The sequence below is a fragment of the Xiphias gladius genome, chromosome 6 (assembly GCF_016859285.1).
Source record: "Xiphias gladius isolate SHS-SW01 ecotype Sanya breed wild chromosome 6, ASM1685928v1, whole genome shotgun sequence".
Taxonomy (NCBI): domain Eukaryota; kingdom Metazoa; phylum Chordata; class Actinopteri; order Istiophoriformes; family Xiphiidae; genus Xiphias; species Xiphias gladius.
This window is the reverse complement of record NC_053405.1, coordinates 6473930-6500494: the sequence shown is the minus strand read 5'-3', so window position 1 is coordinate 6500494 and position 26565 is coordinate 6473930. Positions and strand designations below refer to the sequence as shown.

Sequence of the window (26565 nt, the reverse complement as noted above, 5' to 3'; positions counted from 1 at the left end):
TGCCTGAGCACACCAGCAATATTTCACTACAAAAAGTGCATATTTGTTCAAATGACACAAAATACAATCAAAAACTGGACAGAATCATTTAGGTTTACATCATCTGTAAATGTACCTTACAACATCCTTGGTGATAAATTTTATTTTATTTTAATTTATTTTATTTTATTTTATTTTGTCTTATGTTATTTAATTTTACACTACAAAGAACTTTGGCCTAATCATCCTCCTTTAAAGATCTAATCTGTTTTTCATGTGTTTCTTGTATAGAAACAGAATAATCCTCTGGAAAAAATGCACCAACTAATTCAGATTAACTGAAGGTTTAAAAAAACACGTTTCTCAGAACAGAGTTTCCTTATCACGTTGTGTCCGACGACTTTTAAAGTTTAGATTCCCCAGTGATATCTTAATGTTTTTAGATCCTTTGTAAAATCTGCATCAGAAGTCCTTATCAGGTTGCTAAAAAAGAAATGACAATGATCTCCCAAGCCTGACTTAAAAGACTGCCTGTAGCAGTCTCATCCACTGGGTCAGACGGCGAGTGGAGACTCGGCTCCCGTGTGGACGGGAGTGGGATCCAAGGCTTTGATGTAATCATTTCGCAGGCTCAGTTGAACAACAGAAGACGCGGTTTTAAGGAGCAGAACCTGGATTTTTAATCAAATCTGGGTCATGGACATTTGAAAATCCAATTCTCTGTTCCCGGTGTTGCTAGATATGCTGTCTTTGCACACTGAGCTGATGTCGATAACAAACCGTCACCGTTCGGAGAAAAGTGTGTGTACGTGTTATCGCTGAGCTGCAAAAACCTCATCCTCAGTATTGTCCTTTTTATGCAACTCATATACTAATATCGTCTTCATTTGGGTTAAAAAAAATACTTTATAAGCTTGTGATCAAAATATCTGAACAATACTATGAGGAAAAATTTATCAATTTTTCAAAGTTACCGAGAAAATTATAGACGGTTTTTTGCAGGACCCTGCAGCTTTGTGTCCGGTTGCGTTCCAGTCTGTAAATGTTTGGTCGTTGTGACTAACGCTACACAAGGTTCAGCTGCTAACCAACCCATTTGTAATGTACAGTGAGCTCCATATGTGGTCTGAGGGGGGACATGTTATTGAGTTCTAAAGTCCACTTTCTGGGCGTCTGGAAGGATGTGAGTCTGATTTCGGTTGTATGATGACATAAACTGCAAAGCTTCATGACTTTGCGCACAAAATCCAACAATTTCATGGCCACGTTAATCAAAATTATTTGATTGTATACATGTATGACGCTCACTGTATAAAAGGCCAGTGTCACTGTGACCAATAATTCAACTAATACTTCTAACGTATTAACTTCTTCAACATGCAGTGTATGTGTCTGTTCCTGTACTCACTCATGGATTGTCACTACTACATTGCATCGTTCCCGGTCAACTGGTGTGACTTCTCTATGGCACATTTACCCGTCAAGCTCACTTTTGTGTGTTCAGCACGTGCACAGCCTGTCGAAAACCTGTTGAGTCGATACCGCTGCATTGTCTCGCCCTTTCTGTGTTCAAAAACATCTTTCAGCTCCCTGTGAAAAGATGTTGGTGTTTTTACAATCTCTGCCTTGGGTTATTGAGGGGAAAATACGGGGGATGAAATTTCTTCTGCCCTCCCTGCTACCTACCTGTTTCCTCTAGTCAGAACCCATCCCACACCTATTTTTCTTCCCCTATTCTTCAAATATTTACTGTTTATCTATTCTCTCTTTCTAACCTCATGTCTATTCTATACCAAGTCCTTATCTGTATAAATAGCTGATTAACCATTTTAACATGTCTGTCTGGGGGAGTGTCTCACTCAGCTTCTGTAAATTTTAAGATAGATGCTAATAGCAAGTAAACTCAAGTACTTTAAATCACTAAAATTCTTTCATTATGAATTACTAGCAGTTCATATTGTCAACAGTATATATCTGTCATTTGCATGCCTCTCCAAATTTAGAACAAAGAGAATGCATGGGTGAACTGGCTGTATATATATATATATTTTTTTTTTTTTTTGGGGGGGGGGGGTTGGATATTGAGATGACAGAGATAAAGAGAAAGGCAAAGATTCTAAACCATCGTGTCCCTGTGTTGTCCTAACGGTGTATCATTTTGACTTATAGGGTATCTTTGTTACTAGGGTACAGCATGACGGGCCCGCCGCCCCCGCCCTGCAGCCTGGAGACAAGATACTGCAGGTAACACCCTCTCAGTCGTCATCAAACGGGCCAGAAAAGGCCGCATCCTGCCCTTCTCTCCATCCCTAACCCTCCCGGCCTTTCCCTTCTTTTATAAACACGGAGGCAGAGCGTTAAGCAGCGAAAAAAGGAGTCGCCGCGCACCCCACCTGGTACAGCTAGCCGGGCGTTTTCGTACACAGGCCGTTCAAACAAAAAAAAGGCACACAGTCACGGATTAGCTGCTCCAACTCAACCACTGGTTGTATCTTACTCGGTGTCTATGGTAGACTTCGACGTTTTCCTGCCTGTATATTCTGCGTCTGTGCGTGCACCTGTTGGTCCAGAAGTCTGGCACGACACCCCCATCCTTCTCTCTCATTCGTCATTAATTAGGGGCCCCCAGGGACGCATCAGGCAACGACTTCTGAGGCACAGATTCCCGGGTCCGTCAAAGCAGCCTAAAAAATAAAAAAACCTCACAAGGTCAAGGAACAGCGTTTCATAAAACATGGGGGCGCCACTTAAATCAGGCCACCTGACAACACAGTGCTTGTTATTATTGCCCTCGAGAATGCAGTGGCCGTAACAACAGCACGACACAAAAAACTCTGGATAAGATTTAGGCCTGGACAATGGAAAACTGAAAGCGACGAAAGACCGCAGTTCGCAGCAGGGCAGAACTAAAGTATGAGTTTGAGATTTTCTTAAATGTAAGTTGCGAAAAGACAAATTGGATTGTAGTACAAGTAAACATGAGTGCTTCGCGACGTTGAAGCTGAAATGGTGTATTGTATCTCTGCTGGGGGGCAACAATAAAGCAGCCGTTGAAGGATTTTCCACCCCCCATGTGAATCAGTCAGATTGAGTCGATGACCACTAAACAAAAATAGTAAAAATCCAATGCCTTTGCTGTGCTCCGTGCATTTTATTGATATTTACTGTAGCTACTGTTTCAAAGCAGTGCTAGAATTAAGCCAGAAGGGAACTGAAAATGAGATACCAGCGCTTGCACCATAGCAGATTCACCCCCCCCGTCCATCTCTCATCCCTGTCACGTTTTCCTCCCCCTTCATCTTCTCTCCACAAATGTACAGTTTAGCTGGATGAACGCATCTAAAAGCCCTTTTTTGTCTTTACCCCTTCTCTTTCTACAGCATGACTGTGTAGCTCCTCCTCTTCTCTCTCTTTTCCCCAACAGTGATGTGTTACTGAGATAATGATGGCAGTGACCCTCCATCCTTCCACAAACACTCTCACACATAAACATGTGTATGGAAATACTGCAGCACACATACCTCTATACACACATGCGCACACACACATGCTTTTGACTGTGCTGCGTGTTTGCCTTGCAGGCTAACGGACATAGTTTTTTACACATGGAGCACGAGACAGCCGTCTCTCTGCTGAAGAGTTTCCAGCGGACGGTGGACTTGGTGGTTCTGAGGGACAGCAGCATGCGCTAAAAAGTAGTTTTATAACAAACAAACAAACAAACAAACAAACACAACACGGCTTCTTTTTCTCTGCTCATCGCCATCCCGCGCCACCCCACCTGTCCTCCGCTGGAGGCTTGTGGAACTGAAACGTGAGCCGCCTTTTTTTTACCTTTTTAGGGGAACACACAGACATTTATTTGCCTATTGCTGGACCAAAGGCAAATACTAGTGCCAAATGTACCGTAGGAAACATATCGGCTCTTCTGTCTACCGACGGTCAGGGACCTGATCGGCGGCTGGATGGACCACAGGAGGACTCTCAACCTGGAGTCCCTACAGGGCTGCTGCAGTTTGGATTTCTTGGTTGGTTTGTTAATTAGGCAGTCATTTGATCGGCCAGTCTGAGTAGTTTGTTTTTATAGGGTTCTGGGGTATTTTTGCTCTTTTCCACTGCTTTTTATTTTGCTGTCCATGGTGGATTTTAATGATTTGTTTCATGTAGCACATGGTTCACGCTCCATTGTCTTCATTGTGCTTCTTTGTTCTTCTGTTTGGTTTTGTGTTTTTCATTTTTTTCTCTGCAGTTTTCTACTGTTTTCTTCATTTGTCTTCTGTTTTCTGTTCTTTTCTTCTCTTTCTTTTACTGCCCTGTTTTTTATTCTTTTCTTCTTGTGTTTAATGTATGTCTTCTGTTTTGTTCTGCAGGTATTATTATTGCCTCCAGTGTACAGCAATTGAAAAAAACTTAAGACTTTCTGCCTTGTGTACATACATAGAGCTGCGGCTTTCTAGAGCTGCACTCTCCTTGGGGCCTGGACAGACAGCTCTAAAAGTTTATGATTAATATAATTATTGTTGATAGGCAACATTCTGAATTCTCTCTTATGAACACACAGGGATAATTTCTCTAAATGGACGCTTTTCTAAAGTATACCACTGATTTATTTCTGTATAAAAAAACACTTTTCATAGTCCATTACTGCTACTTGTTTTTTTTTTTTTTTTTTAAACTGTTGCTTGCACAGCTGTGCTGAAAAGAGCTAAAGCAATATTTCTGAGGCTCGGCCCACGGAGCCTTTCAGCAGAGCCTAACTTGTCCTGCGGTGCCATCTATCAAGCGAGTCATGCTGATGTTTACACACACTGCCATGCACACGAGCTGACAGGCGAACACACACGTGCCCCCCGTACACAACACATATTCAGCGGTGTGATCTGTGCTCGGTTGCACGGTGAAGCCCTTGTCTATGTTCTGGCCTGATTTTAGAACTCAAATGCCATCATGAAACCACTAACGCACGCCAACACACTGTAAAATTATTCATAATATATGTGCCATATTTTGAAGTCCTGTTTTCTAGTCTTGTTACAGCAACGTCACATCCCTTTCTAGCCGTTTGAGTTGTATGATAAAGTCGCAGCATGCTTTCATATCACTGGTCACTGTCAGCAGGCCATTTTCTGTTGGCTTCTAGAGTGCTAGACTCTCTATGTATTATATCACTGAGTTTCAGTGAAACTGATGTTCTAAAGTTGGTGCCACATGGACCCTCTGCCACTCCCTGGTTGTCTTTACACGGGCCCAAAACATTAGAGCTTTACCTCTGCGTGGCCCAGATCTGATTTTGCACACCATGAGAGGAGCAGTGTTACTTCGGAAAACTGGTTTTTAACTGTTGGCCCGGCTTCAAACCCAGCTGTCAGCGAGCATTGCTCCGCTGAAGTATCCTGACCTCTGGCCTCCCTGTGGAAACCAACGAGAGAGAAATATCCCTACGAGAATCAGTAAGCTGTAACACATAGTAAGTGTTAGTGTCTTAGTGGGTAAATCTGCATTGACTCAGATCTTCCCCTTTTAGACAATCATGGAAAGATCGGATCTGTGTCACGAAGGCTTTTGGCTACACTTGAAATTTCTGTGAGACTTTTGTAACCGGAGGAGATGCTCATTGACGAGGCGTACAGGGGAGTTTAGGTTTGCCAGTTTTGCTGGTGAATGTTTCAAAATGACCTGCGTACTGGGTCAGGCTGTGTTGTGAAGGAAGACATTAAGCAGAGCAGGGGAAAAAGTAATCCGGACTCCAGACTCCGATCCAGATGTAGAAAGTTTCTGATCAAAGTTGGAGCCACGGCAGCGTGATAATATCCAGCCTTCACTGTCACACTTCAGAAATTGTGCTGAGCTGACAGAAGTTACCACAGAAAAAGAGTGACGAGGTTCATTTTCCGTCTTCGTGTAAATGCAACACGCGTCCTGAAGATGTTTCGTGACAGTGAGTTTTTTTTCTGTTCTGTGTAACATCTGATGTTTCATTCAGAGCGGAACAACATCCTTCGCTGTCCTTTGCTTTTACTTGACATGACAGTGTCATCCTGTGCCCATTTTCGTGTCAACTCCAGTAATAAGCATTAGAATTCCGTTAATTCAACACAAGGGACACAAAATGGCGCGGCATAGTCGTGTGGTCGAGATCTTAACCACAGGTACCCACCCAACCCTATTTAGAGTTTGAAATATCAAAGATATTGTGATGAGAACAGAGTAAAAAGTTTGATAATATAATTATTTTTTACTACATGTTTCAGGTAATTCTTTCTAAATATATTGATATACCTTAGCTTTGCTCAAAAATTGTGATATTTTATAACGACACTTATAACAAAGTTATGGATGGAAGTACGCACAGTATGACTTGGAGACCTACACATGTACTATCCAAAACTGTATAAAATGTATTTCTACTGTAATTGTGAATTTGTGTTATACAAATATATATTATATATATATGTATATGACTATAAAAGCAGTCATTTTCTATGTGTTTAAACTACATAAGAGCTGAACAAACGCTGAGGACGGTGTCACTGTACATAGCTGTGAATGAAATCCAATTTAAAATGACTCATATTGATTGTGAATGTACTCATGCTTTCCGCAGTTACCTACACCTACCCAACTTGAATGCTGCTTCTTCTGTTGTGTGACAAAAAGTACTTTGACCTCCGAAGAGAGAACCGCTGTTGAGTTATAAGTTGGACAAATTTTAGTGACGATTTAACAGAACTATTTATTTCTTTATTTATTTGCACATGCAAGTTGAAATCCTTCCAGTTTTAAGTTTGAGTATTAATGCGGAGAAATGTAATTGCCGAAGTATATATGATATATATCATGTGTTTAGAATGCATTTTGCAGACGCTATCTGTACATACTATTTAAGATACAGTTTTTACAAAAAATAATATATGTATAAAATTGAAAAAATGCTGTGCAGCGATTATACTGGAGCCATTTTGGGCTTTGGGACGTACCATTTTTTCAGTATATAAGAAGTGTTTTGAATAATGTACTAAAGTCTCTATTGTACAAATAATAAAAATGTCACTATTGGTAGTCTGGGTTCCTTCTAATGCACTGAGCTCTGTCTTTGGATGGAGACAGGAGGGTGGTATCTCTCTCTCTCTCTCTCTCTCTGCTCCTCTATCCCTCTGCCTTGACTGAGATAGAAATAAAGAAACACGTAAGGAAAGAAAAGGGGGAGAAAAAAGAAGAAAGGGTTTGGTGATGAAGAATGATAAAAGAAAGTTACGTAGCAAGGAAGTGCAAAGGACGATCTAAGGACATGTGAGAGGGATGAAATCATGCAAATAAAGAGAAAAGAGTGAAAACTGGAGCCAAAGTAAGAAGGTAAATAAAAGCAAGAGGGAGAGAATACGCACTGCAGGGAAGGAAGGGCAGAAGGAGTGAAGAGAGAAAACAAAGGGGGAATGGAGTAGAGGTAGAGGGAAGAGAAAGGGCTGAAGGACAGGAGCAAGAAAAATGAAAGAGAAAGGGTTAAGGGATAGAAGGATAATCAAGGATGGCGTAGGGTCGATAAGGTAGGGAGGTAGAGAAAAAGATGGGAGGTAATGGAAGGAAGCAAGGGATAAAGAAAGGAAAGAGTAGAAAGGGATGAGGATCACCTCAGCAGGTCTGTGGGAGATTTCAGTTTCCGCCGCTTCTCTGTGGATTAAACTCAGCAGAGCCTCTTGTCATCTCAGCAGATGCTCCTTTGTCTCTGTCCATTAGTCTAACAGCCTGACTCTTCTTCATCCCTCTCTATCCGTCCATCTCATCTATCCTTGACACTCAGCCAAGCTGTGGATCACAGGGGGACGGCTGAGTTTGTCAAGCTCCCTCACAAACAGGGTTTCTTGGTAAGGTAGGAAACCATGACAGTGCTTGTATTCTTCAGTGGCTCAAATCGACAGTTTGGTCCCTTGTGGTTAAGTATTATGTATATAAAAAAAAAAACTATTGGATTTTGCACACAGCACATGCGACTGAAAAAAAAAAATAGAGATCAGTCATTGATTAATGGTAATTACACAAGGACATTTGCTGGACGTTGAACTGGAGCTTTTTCATGTGTCTGTTAAGTCCGTTACCTCTGGACTTGATGACACCTACTGTACCGAGCCTTTGATTTATTCACGACCTTATTGTCCGCGATTGGACATTTACGACAGGGAATTTAATGATTAGACCATTTTATGGCCGATTAAGAAAATCCACCCCAACTTTGCCGCACGTGCCCATTCATTCGTCGTTCTGTATGTCTAAAATGTCCAGCAGTTGTGGAACGTACTCTCTCCGATCAGTAGATATTAGCTCAGTTGAGAGTATCTACAGGATAAAAGGGGTTGTGAGATGGTTAATGGGGTAGAAATGAAGAAAAAAATGGAAAATTCATACAAATTTCTATATACACATATATATATATATGTATACATAGATATATATGTGTGTGTATATGTAGTGTATATGTATATATGAAAGCAATCAAGTAAAGTACAAGTACATCCAAATTGTACTGGAGTACAGAACTTGAGTAAATGTACTTAGTTACTTTCCATCACTGATGAATGGTGACGTACTGTTTTTTTAATTTCAAAACTAAAACTAGTAGTGGTTGGATATAACTACCTGTAAGTACAATTATTTTGAGTTTTGCCATTTAACAGCATTCAACTTTATACTTCTGCTACATCTCAGAGGTAAATATTTTAATGTTTTACTCCGCTACATCTATATGACAGCCATAGTTACTTTGCAGATAGAAATCTTACAAACGAAACGTTAGCAGTTTGTAAAATATGAAGCATTGCTGTAGACTAGACTGCCCGGGAGTATACAAATGAGTTAAAGTTAGCTCCACATCAACCAGCCACAACGATAAAATTCTGGTTACACATTACTGCACCAGTATTAATACTCCAGTAGCACAGAAATATATAATACTCACATGGGCATATTTCTGCACGATAAATACATTAAGCACATTTTGCTACTGCTACTTCTGTCCTTTTAGTTAAGCAAGATTTTGCATGCAGGACTTTTACATATAACTGAATATGTCACATTGTGGTATTGCTACTTTTGCCCATGTAACAGATCCGAGGACTTCTGCCTCTGCTAACCTCTACAATATTATATACCACCTCATCGTGGTGCACTGTAAAGTGAGATGCATAGCTGGATTATAATAACATAGGTATCAACTGGCTAAACTTTCTTCGCTGTCTGTCTTGTACCATTCCCCACCGTTCTCCTGGCGTCAGTGCCCTCTGTAGAACAACTCTGCCTACTGTGGCAGAGGCCGACAATTAACAATCGAGGGTAATAGTACACAGACACACACACACACACACACATTGACGAAAGCAGAATGATGTCCTTTTGTTCCTTTCCCTCTTTACTCTGTCTTTTACACACTGGTTTTGCACAAAATGATACTTGTGTGTGCTGACTGACCAACCCACTCACACAATCATGCATAAATTTCCCCCCCACGCTGACTAATACATTATGCCAGCATCAGTGTGTGTGTGTGTGTGTGTGTAAGAGACACAGGGTGAGAGTTTTTGTGCACCCACCAAAGCAGTCAATAAGCTCTTGTGACCTGATCAATAACAATACCGGAGACTGAGTCCATGACCTGCATTCAGCTGCTGCCTGCGTATGTGTCTGTGTGTGTGTGTGTGTGTGTGTGTGTGTGTGTGTGTGTGTGTGTATGCAGATTAAGTGTCCCTACACTGTCCACAGGCAGACTTAGACACGGTGTATGTGTCCAACATGCAGGACTGTATATTCCTTTAGGGGTCGTTGTTTTGAGTCACCTAAACCCTGGTAGTAGATCGAGGGGGCCGAGTGGTAGGTGCAGCTTTAATCTACTCACCACAATTCACTGTTTACCATGACAACACCACCAAACCCGCACTCTGGGACAACTGGACCTGGACTGCCAGTGGGATTACGCTTTCAAACAATTCAATTGGATCACTTACACACCTTGCTTTTTAGATTTTGCTAATGTGCTTTGTGTGTGTGTGTGTGTGTACAGCCCAAGACGGTGGGAACAAGAGAGGAGAGGTTCCATAGATCTTCCTCTGGGAGTCTAATCAGTGTCTGTAAACCCGAATCTACACTCGGTGGATTAGACGCTGATCCAGTAGAGACCCTGGAACAGACCAGGGTTTCATCCACTGCCCACAGTGTCCCTGTTTAACGTGGCAATATCAACAAAATACACAATCTGCCTATGAGGAGCCTCCCAAGCCTGCTTTAGTGGGGTCTGGAGGAGAACGTGTGTCTACGTGCGTCTTTTGGGCACTTTGCGGGCGTGTGTGTGTGTTTCTGTGTTCACCCCCCTCAGGACCGCCTGAGAACCGGTCCGACAGCGTATTGAGTCAAGGCACCTGAATGAAGGAATGGAGAACTAGTTTTACCAAAGACGAGGGCAGAGGGAGAGAACAAAAAAAAAAAAAAACCCCAGCTACCATTATAGATCCGGGTACCAAGTCCAAGCGGAGTCAAAGTCAACGTTTGGTATGAACGGCTGACAGTTTCCCGGTTCCCCGCCACCTTGCCACGGTTCGCGCGGTCCGTCGGGCGTTTCGTCTGCCGTGGGGTTGGGGGGGGGGGACACAGGTTGACAGACCGGGCCGCCGTGCGGTGTCCCAGTTTGGAGGCGGGCCGTCCCGGGGCAGACGCGCACATCTGCAACAACACAGCCCGTCACGGCCACAAGCCCCCGGGGAGGAGGACTGCGTGTGTCACCATGCCCATGCGACAGAAGGGTAAATAAAAAGTGTTTTGAGATGCGTTTTTCTTGCCTTCATTTCCCCCCACGTATGTATGTACCCCCCCGTGTGTTTTGCTTTGCTTTGCTAAAGAACCCACGTCGAATAAGTCAGCTCGAACCTCCGGGAAAGCTCGCGTTGACGCCGCTGTAGCCCCGCGAGGCGCTCCCCCTCGCAGCCGGCAACTTCGCGTCAGACCGCCAAACTTCTCATGAACGCGAGGGATTTAACGTTTCGTTGTTCACCGGCGTCGACACGGCGTGCAGGTCACGACTTGGGAGCTTTTGCTGATTATTCGGCCCTTGCGGTAAATTCGGCACAGAAATTATCCGCACAGGAGCACTTTTTAAAAAAAAAAAACTGTGTAAATCTGCTTTAGCGGCTTTGCGGCGATGCTAGTCTGCGCTCAAGTGCACGAGAGTTGAAGGGGGAGGATTCGTCTTTAACAGTAATTTTTATTTGTTGCGTGCCGTTGACATCCACGGCTGCGGGTCCGCAAATGTGAATTAAATCCCCCGCAAAGTTGACCGCCACTCGGCTCGACGCGCTTCGGCTGAGTTCGACGGCGCTAAATCCGTCGTCGCTCCGATCCGCCGTTCCGGAATGTGCCGCGGAGCCCGGACGCCAGCTTGCGGCCGTCCCTCCGAACCGCGAACCTTCAAAAAGTCGCCGCGTCCTCGCAAAGTGCTGAATGAACACGTTGTGCACTTTTCGGTTTTTTTTTTCCAATGCCGTCAAATTTGCGGTTCAACGTTGATGCCAAACTCATTCTTCTCCTACTCTCCACGAGAAACAAGGAGGTGAGGTATACTAACAGCCCCCCGACGGACCGCTCACTCACAGCCAGGTGTTCTTAATCTGGCTTTTGTTAACCGATGAAGATCCTGCGAGGTCTGAACCCGTCAGTTTCTGAACCATATTAATCCCGGATTAAGGGGAAGGCTTTTGATGTAAGGTACCAAATCTTCCTGCTCTATCCAAGAGTACCTGGAGAATTTACTTGTGTATGTCTTACTTAGATGCTCAGCGAGCCCTGGAGCTGCTCCAGCGGTACCGGGCCAAGTTGGACCAGAGACAGCAGAGCCGGAATGGGACCAAACAGGGCCACGTGGAGGAAGACCATCAGCTGCAGCAGTCTCTGGACAGAGTCATCAATGTCTTCCAGAGTCAGCTCTTTGGCGCTCTGCTCGGTAAGAGGGGACCTGGACCTGTCTGTAGACTCAGCCAGCCTCGGTTCATCTGCGCACCCGTCTGCGAACCTGGTGTTACAATGTGGCCTGGCCTTTCGTGGCCCATCGCATGACCGTTCACCAGGAAACGGAGGCCAGAACTCACGGACGTGGGCGTGAGAGGGGAGAAAAACACAGGGCCCTTTGTAGAACATGGGCACCAATGTAAAGTATGTGTAGCATGTATAAAGTCCTCACAATAGTTTAGAGTCTGTGTCTAACTAGTTAGTTCTGGTTGTACTGCAGCGTTTCTGATTTGAAGGAAAACACAGCCCACACGCGTCTCTGCGTAGTCATGTGTTCGACACCGAACTGGTTCTCACTTTCTGGTCCCACCTGCTTTGCGCCACGCCCACACCTGTAGCTGTTTCAGTTACAGTTCTTTCTCTGTTTTGTGTGTGTGTGTGTGTGTGTGTGTGTGTGCGCTCCTCACTAAACATGAGACCAAGTTCCTGATTTGCACACAACTTTGACCTTTAACCAAGCTGTTTTCTGCTGTGTTGTGTTTTGACTCAGTGCCGTCTTTCATAAACATTTCCTCCTCTTATTGATCACCGATTTCTTTTGTGTTGAAGACATTTGACTCCATGGATGTGACTGTGTGTTTCTGTACTGCATAATTTCCATTTTTAATAAGTTTTATGGTCGTTTGAATGTTATACTGTTAAATTCCATGCTTACTCTTTACTCTTCACTATTCTCCTTTTCTTCTCACACACCCTCCCCCAACTGTTTTCCCTGTCCTCTTCCCATTTAGAGTACGCCTTTTTTTTTTTCCTTCCCCTTCATTGCGTCCTTTGTGACCACCAAACTGGTCTGAGTTGGCAGCCTGAGTTAACAACCATGTGTATGACTTAGCGTAGAATTGCCCTGTCAGTTCTGCATGCGGAGAGGGGGGAAGTGAAACCTCTGGTGGGAACAGTCACTCGGTGTGCTTACTTGTGAAAAGGGAAACGACAGCGCAATGAACTATTGCTCTTTTAGGCGAGGAACCCGGGATACGTCGGGGGCTACTGCTCTGTGTTACAATGCTGGAGGCATCTTCATGCCACTAGAGGTCACTGGTGTTTTAGCTGTGATTCCCTGCTGTCTCAAAAAAAATATAGGGACTTTTTGTTGTTGTTGCCTGCTTCATTTTGCTTTCATCTGAGTCGTAAAATAACGTAAAACACTAGTTATTAAGGTTTCCTGTTATATTTGAAACAGCTTTATAGGGATGCGATTAATATTCAATGATTATTTTCATTGTTGGTCTGACAAGTATTTTTTCGATTGATCAATTGACAGACCCATTTTTCAGCCCATAAAATGTCAGAAATAAAATAAATAAATAATGTCTGACCCGTTGTCCAAACTATTCAGACACTCAACTCACAGTGACTCACAGAACCAGCGGCACATCCTCACGTTGTATAAGTTGGGACGGAGAATGTTTTGAGTTTTTGATTGATAAATGACCCGAACGATTAATTGACTGTCAAAATGGTTGGCGATTAGTTTTCTGGTTATTGAATAATTGTTTCAATTGTTTCCTAAATCTGTATATAATTTGGAGATAACATTTCCCCACTGATATTCATTTGTTCATTGTTTTCAGTATTTGTTTTATTATTAGTCAGTCTATCATTTATACAGTCATGGATTCATTAATTCATAACTGAATTTATTAATCCACGGAACCCTTCAGTCGTTCATCGTGGCTCTAATCTCTCCATTTCTACTTCCAGATATCCAGGAGTACTACGAGTTGACCATCCTTGCAGACAGAAAGTGTTCTTTGGACCACACAGACGGTCCAGGGGACCTCCCCGTCTCCTGTAACCTGCCAGCACAACTGTCAGCCCAACAACACGCCTCCTCCGGTCCCCTGAGCCCCCCGGCCTCAGAAGGACCACCTAAGCCAAAATCCCCAGCCCCGAAACCCAGGTCAATCAAGGCCCCTGCCCCTCCAATCCCCTGTGGGATAGCCCCAACAAAGCTATCTTCCCCGACACCACAGTCCAGTTCACCTCAGCCGACCAAAGTCAAGTACCGTGCTCCTCTCCCTCCTGACCAGTCTGGAGGCTCTAAATCCACAACAGCGGAGACTTCTAAACCCCTTTCTCCCTCCACTGCCGCATCGAATTGTGTAGAAAACCCCGCCGGCTACATTAAATCACCTCCTGCAGTATCACTGAATGGAACAAAGCCACATTTTACCGCCACCACCTCTGGTGTTTCCTCAGAGAGCACCGCCACCTCCGCCAATGCACAAAGCCCTCCTGCCTCCCCTGACCTCAACCTGGTGACTGTCTCAGCCCTCGTCTCCAGCACCATTCAGGGCCTCGTTTCTCCAACCACTCCGGACAAACTCAGCCCCACCAGCACCACTCCTAGCACCAGCCCAGGTCCTAACAGAGTCACAGATGCTCGATTCATCTCCTCAGCTCCTACGACCAGCAAGGACCCAGGACTGGGCAAAGTCACTCCCAGCACGAGTCCAACCGGCCCCAGCCAGGGAGAACTGACCTTCAGCAGCCTCAGCCCCACAGGTCCTCCAGGACCCTTAACTAAAGGACCTGATTTGAGGTATGTCCACTGATTTATTTTGTTCAGTGCAACCTTTGGCAACATGAGCATACATTTCAGTTGTTAGTAGGGAGCATGAGCAAGCCAGACTTTACAGCTGTTATTGACATTTTAACAGACTCAACTGATTAATTATCTCCCAGGAAAAATTCAGGAATTTCAGGGAAAGCTACGGTCCAGCTTTACACATCTGTTGCAGAAAGTGTGCTGACTGTCTCTGTCGCAGTTTGGCTTGTAAGCTGATCACAGCCGAAACTAGAATGGCACTCTGTAGAGTGCATCCCCCTGGCCAATATCAAACAGCATGCACTAGACTTCAGAGGAAAACATTTAAATGATCTGGATCTGCCCCAAACCTTAATGGGTTCTTCCTTGGGTCATGCCCCATGCCTCCACCAAGTTCAGTCCAGATCAGTTCAGTGCTTTTTTCATAATCTTGCTGACTGACCAACAAACAAACAAACAAACAAACAAAAAAACCCAGACAGACATGGTTGAAAGCACAACGTCCTTGGCGGAGGTAACAAATGCATTAGAGAAATTACTGGCCGCTCCCTTCCATCAGTCTCTCCAGTTTCTAAAGTTCGGCCTGACCAAAAAGCCTTTAGAGATATTTATTGTTAGAGATGACAGATTTAAACTCCGATTTAGACCCTAGTTTAAATCTGAGGAGTTTAAATGAAGTACATTCCCTGTTCGACTCTCCAATGACAAATCTCTGACACTTAGTAGTACATTTCGTTTTTAGTTGGTTGTCTTTGTAATTATTAATGTTTTTCATAGTTTTAATATGTTTAGGTTAATTAACCTCTGAATTTTAAACCTCCCACACTTAAGGTTTATTGTGTGAAGCGTATCTTTTACATCTAGGGTACTTTGTATAGTTAAAAATTTCCCATGTATATGGTTTTATTAATAGTATGTTGTGCTGAATATTGCCACGTCTGTCCTGTTGCACTATGTGATCGCGGAGGTAAATTCCTAACAACATTTGTTGTATTTTCTTACTATTTGATCAGTGTGCTGAGAACTATGATAGCTTTTCCATTAATTTCCCGTTGATGAAGTTTGTCATAAACTGGATAAAGGTTGATTCACAAATCTTTCCATTTCTGTTCAGTCAGTGATGTAAGTGCATATTCTTTTATATTGAAAGTGTCTCAAATCATTATTTTTAATTGAAAATTCATGTAAAGACAAAATGATTTTAGCTATTAAATGCCATGCTTTGTATGGATTTTAAGTTCAGGGAATTCAGGTGTGGATAGTGCAGAATAATAACTGACAGTTTTCGGGGTTCACCTCCAGACCCCCGCTCTCCCCGATCTCTCTTCCTAGTCCAAACAGCCCCGGGCCAGTAAAAGTGACCTCCTCTAGCCCCAGCCACAGTCCAGCCAGCCCCAGGCCAGATACAAGCCCATGGACCCTTAACAAGGTAAGACATCTCCGCTTGTTTTGTGCTAGTGTCTGAGAGGAAACCTGCAGGAAACCTCTCTACGGTTAATAACAGAGCGAAATACAGATTGCCTCGTGTCAGAAGGTGGCTGAACTCAGTCGCTCAGTCGCACCTTGAGGGAATTCCTTCAAATTTGGCACAAGCGTTCACTTGGAACGTTCACTGAACTAACTGGATTTCAGTCGTCAGGGGGTCAAAGGTCAAGGCCACCGTGACCTCACAAAACACGTTTTTTGGCCATAACTCAAGAATCGATGCGTTAGTTATGACAAAATTTCATAAGAATGTCTAATAGGATAAAATTATGAAGCCCTGTCCAAAAGGTCAAAGGTCAACTTCACTGTGATGTCATAATGTTATGCAAAATCACTTTTCTGGCCATTATTCAACACCATAACTCAGGAACAGAAGGGGAGATTGTGACCGTATTTCACATTTGGTTGGATACTAAACTGGTGACACTAATCTTGGCTGCCCACCTTCCAACTGTGGTTATTGTGTAGATCTTCTGTGCTGCCGGGTTGAAGCTGTGTGTGAAGTATCCACGTTTTAGAATTTGCATCTTCTTCGCAGCAACGTCCATATTTGAAGCATTGTCTTCTGTCATGGCCAGAATTTCTATTTCTGTCAGAATCAGCTTTATGGGCCAAGCACGTGAACACATACAAGGAATCTGCCTCCGTTTTATTTATTTTTTTCGCTCAGTGAACGTACACACTAGTAGAGCGGACATACAGCAGAACAAGAACAACAAAGCTTAACGAAGTAAAGTCAAAACAATTTTGTTTATACATCCCTACATAACAAGTCTCCACTACACACTGTATATTATGAGTCGGGACAGACATGGATGTAAACTGCAACTTGAGTGGCTGGAGGAGGCGTACAACCGCAAGGCGCTAATTCTAGTTTATCTTCCTCAACATCCTGACGAGGATAATGCCGTTTAATTTAAGCTCCAGAGGTTTTTCTTTTCCTGTGTTACACCACATTTTGTGCCCAGTTTATCATTTGCTGTGCTGTCATTTGTGGATGCAGCTTGTGAGGAAACAAAGAGCACAGTTAACCCTGCTAATGCAAATACAGAGGAATCATTGTCATTTATGATCAAATTGAATAGAGGTATGAATCAAAATTCTGCTTTTTTAATCAAATAGATGATACAGAATGGGAGTTTTTAACCAGAATTGCCCTGCATTTGTTGCTTCATGTCCAACATATCACTGCTCTCACACGGAAATAGTTTTGAAGTGTATCGAAAAGCCTGCTGGTGGCTCCAGAGAGCAGAATTCAGTTATGCCGTTTGAACATTGGCTTACATTGGATTACATTATATGACAGGGGGAATCAGTTCAGTTCATTAACATTTTATTGTCCTGCCCATTTTAGAGTCGGCAGAAAGAGCTCAAAGGTGGGCTCATGCAACTAGATTTTGTCTTGTTGATCTTGCTGACATAGAAATTGAATGTTTTTGTGTGGTTTGGGCAGTTTGACTAAAGATTCACTCTGCACACGTTGTTGTTTCGATCTGCGGCTGGTAGCCCACATCTCAGGTGATTGTGCTGTTATCGACTAGCTCTGCTTTATACTGAAGTTGTTTTCTATTGACTGCTGTATCTGCACAGGCAGCAGTTGTCCTTCATTATTTTTAGTATCACTCATTTGGGATTGTGTTTCTGGCTTCCTGGTGAATGGTCCAGTATTCGGTATCTTTGAGTCGTGTCTTGGTTTCCACCATTCCACCTGAGTGAAATGTCTGGCTCGTAAGCTGCTAAATGCTCCGCAATGTGCCTGGTGCACATTGTCACTAACTGTGCCTGTCTGCTGTCTGGTGCTGAGCAGGTAGTGTACAATGGGTCTATAGAGCTTTTTTCGCTGAAAGCAGTTGCCTGCTGTGGCTGAAAATGATGTCATGAAAGCAGCGAGAGCTGACCCAAAACAGTAAAATTGCAGTCCCGACAGCCAAAACAATGAGCTGAAACTCACTGTAAAGCTCCCTGAAGTGGAGGAGAGCTGCAGATTCGGTTGATAATTTTAATTCTAATACATTGTTTTAGTAAAAATATCAATTTTTACAAAGACTTACAATTAATACAATAGTACCTGGAAACTGTGGTTGTTAATTTAGTTCTCTCCTATGGAAGTATGGTCTAGTAGTCAGGTGCCATTTGTAAACAGACAAAAAGTAGAGGGATGTTGTGTTGATTTCAAAGTTTAAATCAAATGAAACACATTTTAGCAGAAAAACGTTCAGCATGTTGCGCTGCTCATTATCCATTATCGTACTGTTTAATGAACGGGATTACCAAGTTTAACCGTCTGTAGGAGAAACTGAGACCCAATGATGATGTTCTGTCTGTTGGCAGCAGTGAGCACGAGGGAAGGGAATCAACAATGAGTGCAGGGCGAGGGGAGGGTGGAGCTGGACAGAAGTAGAGTAGGACAGGAACAGAAATGAAATATAATTGTGTAATTGTTTTATGCAGGACATTTGAGTGGGAGACATGGATTTGCTATCCCACCCAACTTTTCCATCTCTCTCCACTCCGCTGGTCTTGCAGTATACGGGAACAGTAACTGTAGTGATGGTGTGCATCTTTTAAAAAAAAGCCCACTGCCCTGAGTGAGTGAAAGCACATCTCTGTGGAGCTTCGGGGTGCGTGTGGAGCTCTAACTTCTCCAATACCTACAGTCAAAGTTGAAAGTAGAGCATCCATTGCTATACCGCTGTTACAGTTCACTCAGTCTAACCCCCCACTGCTGCCAAACAGTGACTGACCTGATAAAACAGCAGAGAGTGGTGTGTGTGTGTGTGTGTGTATAGTATATGTACTCGTGTGTGTGCTTATGTCTGTGTATACATGTCTGTCTGCGTGAGTGTTTGCCTGTGCATCCATGTGTATGCGTTTTCTGCGCCTGTCTCCGCATGTTTGCCTGTCTGCTTTTTTTTTTTTTGTATGCTGAGTGTATTCTGCGAGTGTACAGATTCATATTCTGAGCCATGCACTCTTTGAGGTCAAAATGTGGCTACCAGCTGCCATAAAACGAAGACAGCAGCTGGAAAACAAGAGGGCGGGTGGAGGTGCGCTGGGACAGCTGCCATGTTTCCGAGTCGGCCTCTGTTTTAGCGGAGAGGTCCTCTCTAGCTGCTCTGATGAAAGGGCAGGTGGAGAGGACGTGAGAAAGGGAGGAGAGAGAGACCGAGGCATGAAAGGAGAGGAGGAGAAGGAGGAGACCGAGACGGGCAGACGGCGGAGGGATGTCCCCAACAGCAACAAGCGGCCGAGTGGTGGAACAGGAAAGTTGCAGCTGGAGGATGTTTCGCTGAAACTGGTGAGGATGGACTGCATCTGTATCCTCACTACCAAGGTGAGACACAGGAACAGAGCAGATAGAGTAGATCAGAGGAGAACGGCGGGGAAGACAAGCAAACAGATAAAACGTTCCACTAACTAAATAATCACGGTTTTGTAATCAGTCACCCTCCTGATGTCATTCATTCAGTTACTGCAGTCATCCCTTTTAATTTTTACGTTGAAATTGTGTGCTAAGCTTTGAATGAGCCAGATGATCTGATACGATCTTTCTGATAATAAACCGTTATCAGCAGAGCAGAATTTTTAACGGAAAAGTGAGACTGAGACCCGCATTCCTCTGGGGGATTCCTCTTAACACATCCAAATGAATCGTTTCACAGTAAACTACAGAAATGATGACGAACTAGGTGAAATTGGGAGCAGGCTGCTTATTGTACGGATGGCTTGCTGTTATTTGTGACTGAACAGGCTATAAGGTGATATCTTAGAGGAACAGGCTGTGCTCTAGTGAAGCGACTCTAATGGGAATGCCGAGCTGTTGCTCAGTTGTCGGTCGGGAAAACGTGTGACGCCGAGAGAGACAGGAAACTGGGTTGATAGGACACACACTTCAAAAGGCGAGCCATCCGATTGGCTGGCTAGCTGTGTAGGTAGCTGACTGATGCACTGGTAGACTGACTGGCTGGTCTCAAGGCAGGAGAGAATCCTTGACTAAAAACTGGGTTGGCAAAATTAAACACAAACCTTATGCACATTTGTGCATGCTCAGAAGTGCATGGCCCACTTTAGAGCAGCGGACACGATGTGGGCTGGGATAGACTTGGGCAGGATAAGCATGTGTAGATGGATGGATGGATGGATGGATGGATGGATAGATGGATGGAGAGCTGAACTGATAGATGGGCTTTCATTGGAACAGAGCTGCAAACGCTACTACACGGTGGGGCTGGGGTGTACCTGGGGCAAACAGTTTCCAAGCCTGCTACCTTAGAGAGGGTAAACATACTTGTTTGAATGGGGATAACAGCACACACTTTCGGGCAATCTCTCCTCAAAGGCATTCATGGTGTTACGCTAGTTATTAAACACGAAAAGTGAGAGAAGTTGTTGTGTGATGAAGGATAAAGAGAGAAAAGGTCCGACCCACCATACTTTGTCACCTTTGCGCTCCTTTGTTGGATTGTAGGTTTTGGAGAGTCGGACGCAGCCCAGAGAAATTCACTGACACTGTTTCACGACCTTACAAACACTGTCTGAATCATACTGACCCCTACACCAACTACAGGAACTAATATTGTTTTCTGGGTGTGTGCGAGAGAGAGAGAGTCCTTTATGTGTCCTCCACTTTCCACTACATCTAGAAGACATTGTTCATCCATACTGCAAACTTATAGACTACAACACACAACCTGATCCTGCATGTTTTAGTTTGTCCTGAGATTCCTGAGGTTATGTCATACATAGCTATGTGTGGTTAAATCCCAGTTCAAGCTTGATTTTTTTGGATGTAGCTCAGTTTTTTGTCTGCTCTGGGTCTTGATTCAGACCCTGTCTACACAGGAGGCGTAGTGCGAGCAGCACAGCAGCAGCAGCTCCGGTGCGCTGTGTGTGTGTCTACACAGGATGCGTTCAAGCACAGTATTGAGTGTGGGTCACCTGCGTTTTCAGAGTGCTCAGGCCCTACTACAGAATCACTGTAGTGTGAGTGTCAAAATACTCACTGCAGGCCATACACGCCCGATGTAGTCGTATCAGTTCCATCAGACACATGTGAGACAGACGACTGAGAAACACTTTCTGTGTAGACTCGGCCAGTCTCATTTTTAGACTCAGCCTTGGACTTCTCTTGGACTCTACTTAGGCGGTTTGTCTGCTTGAAGGACAAACGCTTTGACCACTGGGTCATCCTGCAGCATACTGACTCCTTCACACCAAGGAAAGGAACTAATGATGGGGGGTGAGAGAGAGAGAGAAATACTACAGGTACAGCTCTTTGCTGTAAATTGTCATCAGTCATTTGATTTGCCTTATTCCTCCACTTTCCACTCCATGTCACAGACTTTGTTCTTCCATATTTCAAACTTATAAACTAAACCTCACCTGATCCTGCATGTTTTAAAACCAGTATTTTCCTGGAATTCTTGAGGTTATGTCATACATAGCTATGTGTGGTTAAATCCCAGTTCAAGCTTGATTTTTTGGATGTAGCTCAGTTTTTTGTCTGCTCTGGGTCTTGGTTCAGACCCTGTCTACACAGGAGGCGTAGTGCGAGCAGCACAGCAGCAGCAGCTCCGGTGCGCTGTGTGTGTGTCTACACAGGATGCATTCAAGCACAGTATTGAGTGTGGGTCACCTGCGTTTTCGGAGTGCTCAGACCCTACTACAGAATCACTGTAGTGTGAGTGTCAAAATACTCACTGCAAGCCATACACGGCCGATGTAGTCGTATCAGTTCCATCAGACACATGTGAGACAGACGACTGAGAAACACTTTCTGTGTAGACTCCGGCGTCAGTCTCATTTTTAGACTCAGCCTTGGACTTCTCTTGGACTCTACTTAGGCGGTTTGTCTGCTTGAAGGACAAACGCTTTGACCACTGGGTCATCCTGCAGCATACTGACTCCTTCACACCAAGGAAAGGAACTAATGATGGGGGGTGAGAGAGAGAGAGAGAGACATACTACAGGTACAGCTCTTTGCTGTAAATTCTCATCAGTCATCTCCACTTTCCACTCCATGTCACGGACTTTGTTCTTCCATATTTCAAACTTATAAACTAAACCTCACCTGATCCTGCATGTTTTAAAACCAGTATTTTCCTGGAATTCTTGAGGTTATATCAGACATAGTTAACAAAGTGAAAATATTGAATGTGTGGTTAAATACTAGTACAGGCTTGATCTTGAGCTCATTTTTGACTCAGTCTTGGACTTGTTTTGGACTCAAGCACAAGGTCAGCCTGCTGCCTTACTAAGAAACGCTGTCTTGCAGCCTGTTTATGTGCTCGCTTAGGGGGAATTAGCTGTTCGGAGCATGACCGTCTGTCATGTTGGCAAACGCAGGAAATGGGACATTTAGAGTGGACAGAGAATCAAATCGCCTCACTTGCATGAAAAACAGCCACAGAGCGGTAAGTCGTAAGCCAAATTTCCAAGGAAGGCCTTACATTACTGTGTTACGAGGAGGCCTTAAGAAAATACCCAAATGGTCATTTAAGTTAAAGGGATCTGGTGAAAGAGGGAGAGTTTGGGAGGAATGAGACACACACACACACTCACACCACACACACAAATAAGTCTGCAGTCTGTTGGCAGATATACAAATAGACTGCAGGGATTCCATCTCGCATTCATCTGCTTAATCTCATTTATCTCATTAAGATAATGGATTGAAAAACAGAAGGTGTTCCCCGAGCTTAAGTCTGCTGGATTACCGCTGGAGAATGTCTCAGCATATCTTCTGTCATCCTGCTCGACTCATTTCTTGGACCCGCCTGGTTACGTTGACAGTAACATAAAACAGCCACAGCCGAAGCTATGCATCCAACCAGGAAGCACAGGCCAGTCATATAGGTTGCAACTTGCATGCAACTTTAATCATATCACAAATGTCAAAATGTGAGTTTTTAGAGAAGTACGTTATTCATGAATGGGGGAAACAAATTAATTTGATGTTTAATAGGAGACAAAGCGACTTGTGCGGTAATTTGAATATGATGTAACGGGACATCTTTTCTTCATTAAATATTTCAGTTAATGTATAAGCAGTTTGCGCTGCTACTACTGAACATACATTCAGTAGTATCTATGCCTGTGGAGATTGTTGGTAAACAAACAGTATGTGGATTTTCCTTTCTATCAGCACTCTCCTCTCTATCTTGCCCAATCCTCTTTTCCTCTCTTATATATCCAGTCTTAAATCCTACCCTGGTTTTATCAGCGTGTGATTATTGTTTGGTCTTACCAAGGGTCACTGGCCACCTGTGCTCCAAGAAAGCAAGAGTCTCTCTGTGGTAAGAGGCTTACCTTAGGCTGCTAATAGACTTTACAGAGGTGGGGCTATTTTAGTATGGAACAAAGAGGGAAAAAGAGAGGGAAAAATGAGAGAGAGAGAGACACAGACACACACACACAAAGGCAGACGGGAAAGAGGCAGAGCAAGTCTGAGAGTTCTTCGCATTCCTAGCTCTGGTGGGATATTTTACTGGCATCTGCCAGAAAACTCCATGCCGCATCATTCCACCGATCCATCCATCTGTGGAACTGTCCAGCTGGCATTGTGATGTAACTGTGAGGAGGGGTCACGGCTGACAAATTAATCAACAGAGCAGGCATGAGAGGAGAGACGAGGGAGAGAACTTCCCAAACAGCCGCAGGACTATTGAGCCCAGGGCCGTGTATCTGGAGTAGGACTAACACAGCGATGTAGGACTGCTGTGACAGGTTAGCACCTCATGAGACCCCCCAGCGAAAGGTTAAACGTACTGTCAGCTCTGTGGGACCCGTACTTGTTGTGAAGAAACTAAGTCTGTAGGTGTACGGAGAGCCCTGCGTATAGTAGGGCTGACACCTACTGGGCCAGCACGAGGGCTACATGTGAAGATGGACCGTGACGACTCTGCATCCTCAATCAATGTAACGTATCTCCTCTTACTTTAATTACTCATCCACCTGCCTTTTTCGGGTGTGGCTCACTCAGAAAAGTGGTCTGGGTCTTGTAGTTAGCGTACACATTAGCAGGGGCAACTGAGGTTAAATTGAATACAGTAATGAATGACCAGCAGAACATTACCTGTGTATTAATGTGGCGTTTTGTGTAAAACCCTATAGAATTCGGTGCATGTTAGCTCTGTGTTTTTTGCATTTAAAGTTTAGCTTAGCTTTAAAGTTTGTTTTAAACCAAACATAGGTGTGTGCTTATATACTATCTATGTGTACATTCAGTACATAAGGCACATGTCCTGTAACCCTTATTTAAATACACTATGGGGGGAAAACAAACAAAAAAAAAGAACAAAAACAAGAAACCCCCACATAATAACACATTGCAAAAGACTTCCTGTATTTTCTTAATCATTCTCTTTCGCAGGATTTAGCCACTATCGAACAGTTTACAAAGCCTGTTTTTGGTAAAGTACACTTTGGCATTCATATACATACAGTATATCAATGTTATAGGGCGCCAAGATGCATGTCACTTCCTCCCAAGACACTTCAGAAACCGTCAGCGATCCAGTCGTTGATCCTTTCATGGTTCCACAGAGCGGTATAAGAGGTGCTAGGAGTCACGGAGGCTGGCTGACAGTCAAGGAGGAACTGAGTAATTAAGAGGAATTAGTCCAGGGCCAGAGGTTATGGCTGTAACATTGATGATAGCTGCCAGCTAATGCTCCATTCCCTGTAGTGGGTATGTGTTTCAATCTTCACAGGCTAACAACTAAGCTGAAATCCACTAAATTACTAAGAAACACTCATTTCACTCATTCACCTCAACATTGGCCGAAATGGAAAGCATGTCCCTGGTTTTAAAGGGACATGATATAAACAGACAAAACTCTGGCAAATTAAGCTCTGTTGCTACAAACTTTGCTTTTAAGACTCTTTTTCAGTTGAATAAACGGAAGATCGTATGATGCATTGTCCACCACATCGGAAAACAAAAGTTGTGCTTTTAAAAAAAAAAAAATAAAAAAATGTTTTGGGCCCTGACCCTTGATCTTGGGGTGAGAAGCTGGTCATCATAGTGGGTTAACAGTTGTTCATTTCATTACGTTGATCCAGGCCCAGAGAGAACATAACTATTATGACGTCTAGAAAAAGTAATAACAATTAACCGTAAAAATGATCGATATTTGTGGTTTACAGCATTTTGTTTGCGAGTCATTGAAAAAGGCACCCTAATGTACTAAGTGACAAACCACGCAGCTAGCTTCTTTCTCCTTGCTCATTATTATTTCATTATTATAAAAAGGGTACTATCACACAATCCCGTATCAGTGGTTGGTGCAATAACTGATGTGAATTGCAATGATGTTTAATGTTGTTTTACAGTTTAGTATCACTTCGTGGCAAAGGGGGAAAAAGCCATTGGTCAATAAAAGTGGCCCAGAGTTAGCGTAATTGCTGCTAGATGGAACTGTTTCTCAGCCCAGATCCGTCCAAGTCCACATCCCTGAAACCAATCCAAAATCTGGAGCTCATACGTAAGTGAGAGCCAGCTCACATTTGGCTATCAGGCTCCAGACTTCAGCCACAATCAGCCCAACTCAGCTGGCTACCAGGGTCAACTTTGGGGGCAAGGACTGAGCAGTGGTTGACTTTGAAAAGTAAATCACCGGGTTGAAAACGGTCGCAGGCAGGGTGCCAGCACTGCGCTGGGGCTGATTTTATTTTTCTACGGTTCTTATTAGCAGATGTATTCCCTTTTTGTAGCAAGCTAACATTAAATTGTTCAGCCAATGTCACGCTTGGGTTCAAACAGAGTAGCTAATCCCATTAAGCAGATGACTAATCTCTGTGGAACTACACACACACACACACACACACACACACACTCATGCCAAGATACCAACCTATACACACACATACGCAAACAACCAGGCAATCGGCTGAGGTCATTTCAGTTCAGTTTAGTCTTATCCTTGATTTTTCCAGGAGGGGAAAATCGGGAAAGAACGGTTTAGACTCATCGTGGCTGCGTGAAATCACGACCCTGGACTTCAGGATAGTTTAGAGAGTACATCAGGGTCATTTTCCATGTGTATTGTGAGTCAAAGAGACTAAAAAATATTGCCCTTGCCCCCCTTCTGCTGGTCTCTGCAGTGCTCCCACTAGTATACATGCAACAGTTGTCGTAGAAGTGATGATTTGTTGTGATTGACGGTAGAAAAGCTGTTTCCTTAAAGATAATTTGCCCTCGAGTAATTACTGATAGACTGTTATTTCACATTAGGCCTATAACCCTGCTCTGGTTATTTATTAAATGATAATAAATCCATGTTTTTAACAAAAACGTGTTTAGTGATTAATATTTTTATATTCAATATATGTTTAAAGCCTTTCTATGTCTACATCCAGGTCCGGAGACTGTGCATTGTATTACTGCTGTGTTATACGTTTTTTTTTTTTGCATATGTACTATATGTTATAACAGCTCATATGCATGCCCTTAAGTTCTCTTTCTCAATGACAGCAAAAAAAAAAAATTAAACCTAAAACATGAGTTCATA

General features: G+C 43.5%; 2 protein-coding genes across 3 annotated transcripts in view; both read left to right on the top strand.

Annotated features, from left to right (window-relative positions):
• Positions 1-4086, top strand: part of lrrc7 (leucine rich repeat containing 7) — a 78672-nt gene extending 74586 nt beyond the window's left edge. Inside the window, exons 32-33 of the mRNA XM_040128835.1 lie at positions 2149-2223; positions 3561-4086. Of these exons, the coding sequence (XP_039984769.1) occupies positions 2149-2223; positions 3561-3671 (186 nt within the window). The 3' untranslated portion in view covers positions 3672-4086. The remainder of the gene's footprint in view (positions 1-2148; positions 2224-3560) is intronic.
• Positions 4087-10460: 6374 nt separating this feature from the next.
• The window catches only part of LOC120790544 (disks large homolog 1-like), a 113706-nt gene continuing 97601 nt past the window's right edge, over positions 10461-26565 (top strand). For both annotated transcript variants that reach the window (XM_040128174.1, XM_040128176.1), the window contains exons 1-4: positions 10461-10763; positions 11786-11956; positions 13723-14563; positions 15872-15998. In XM_040128174.1, coding sequence (XP_039984108.1) covers positions 10745-10763; positions 11786-11956; positions 13723-14563; positions 15872-15998 — 1158 coding nt within the window. In that variant the 5' untranslated portion in view covers positions 10461-10744. The remainder of the gene's footprint in view (positions 10764-11785; positions 11957-13722; positions 14564-15871; positions 15999-26565) is intronic.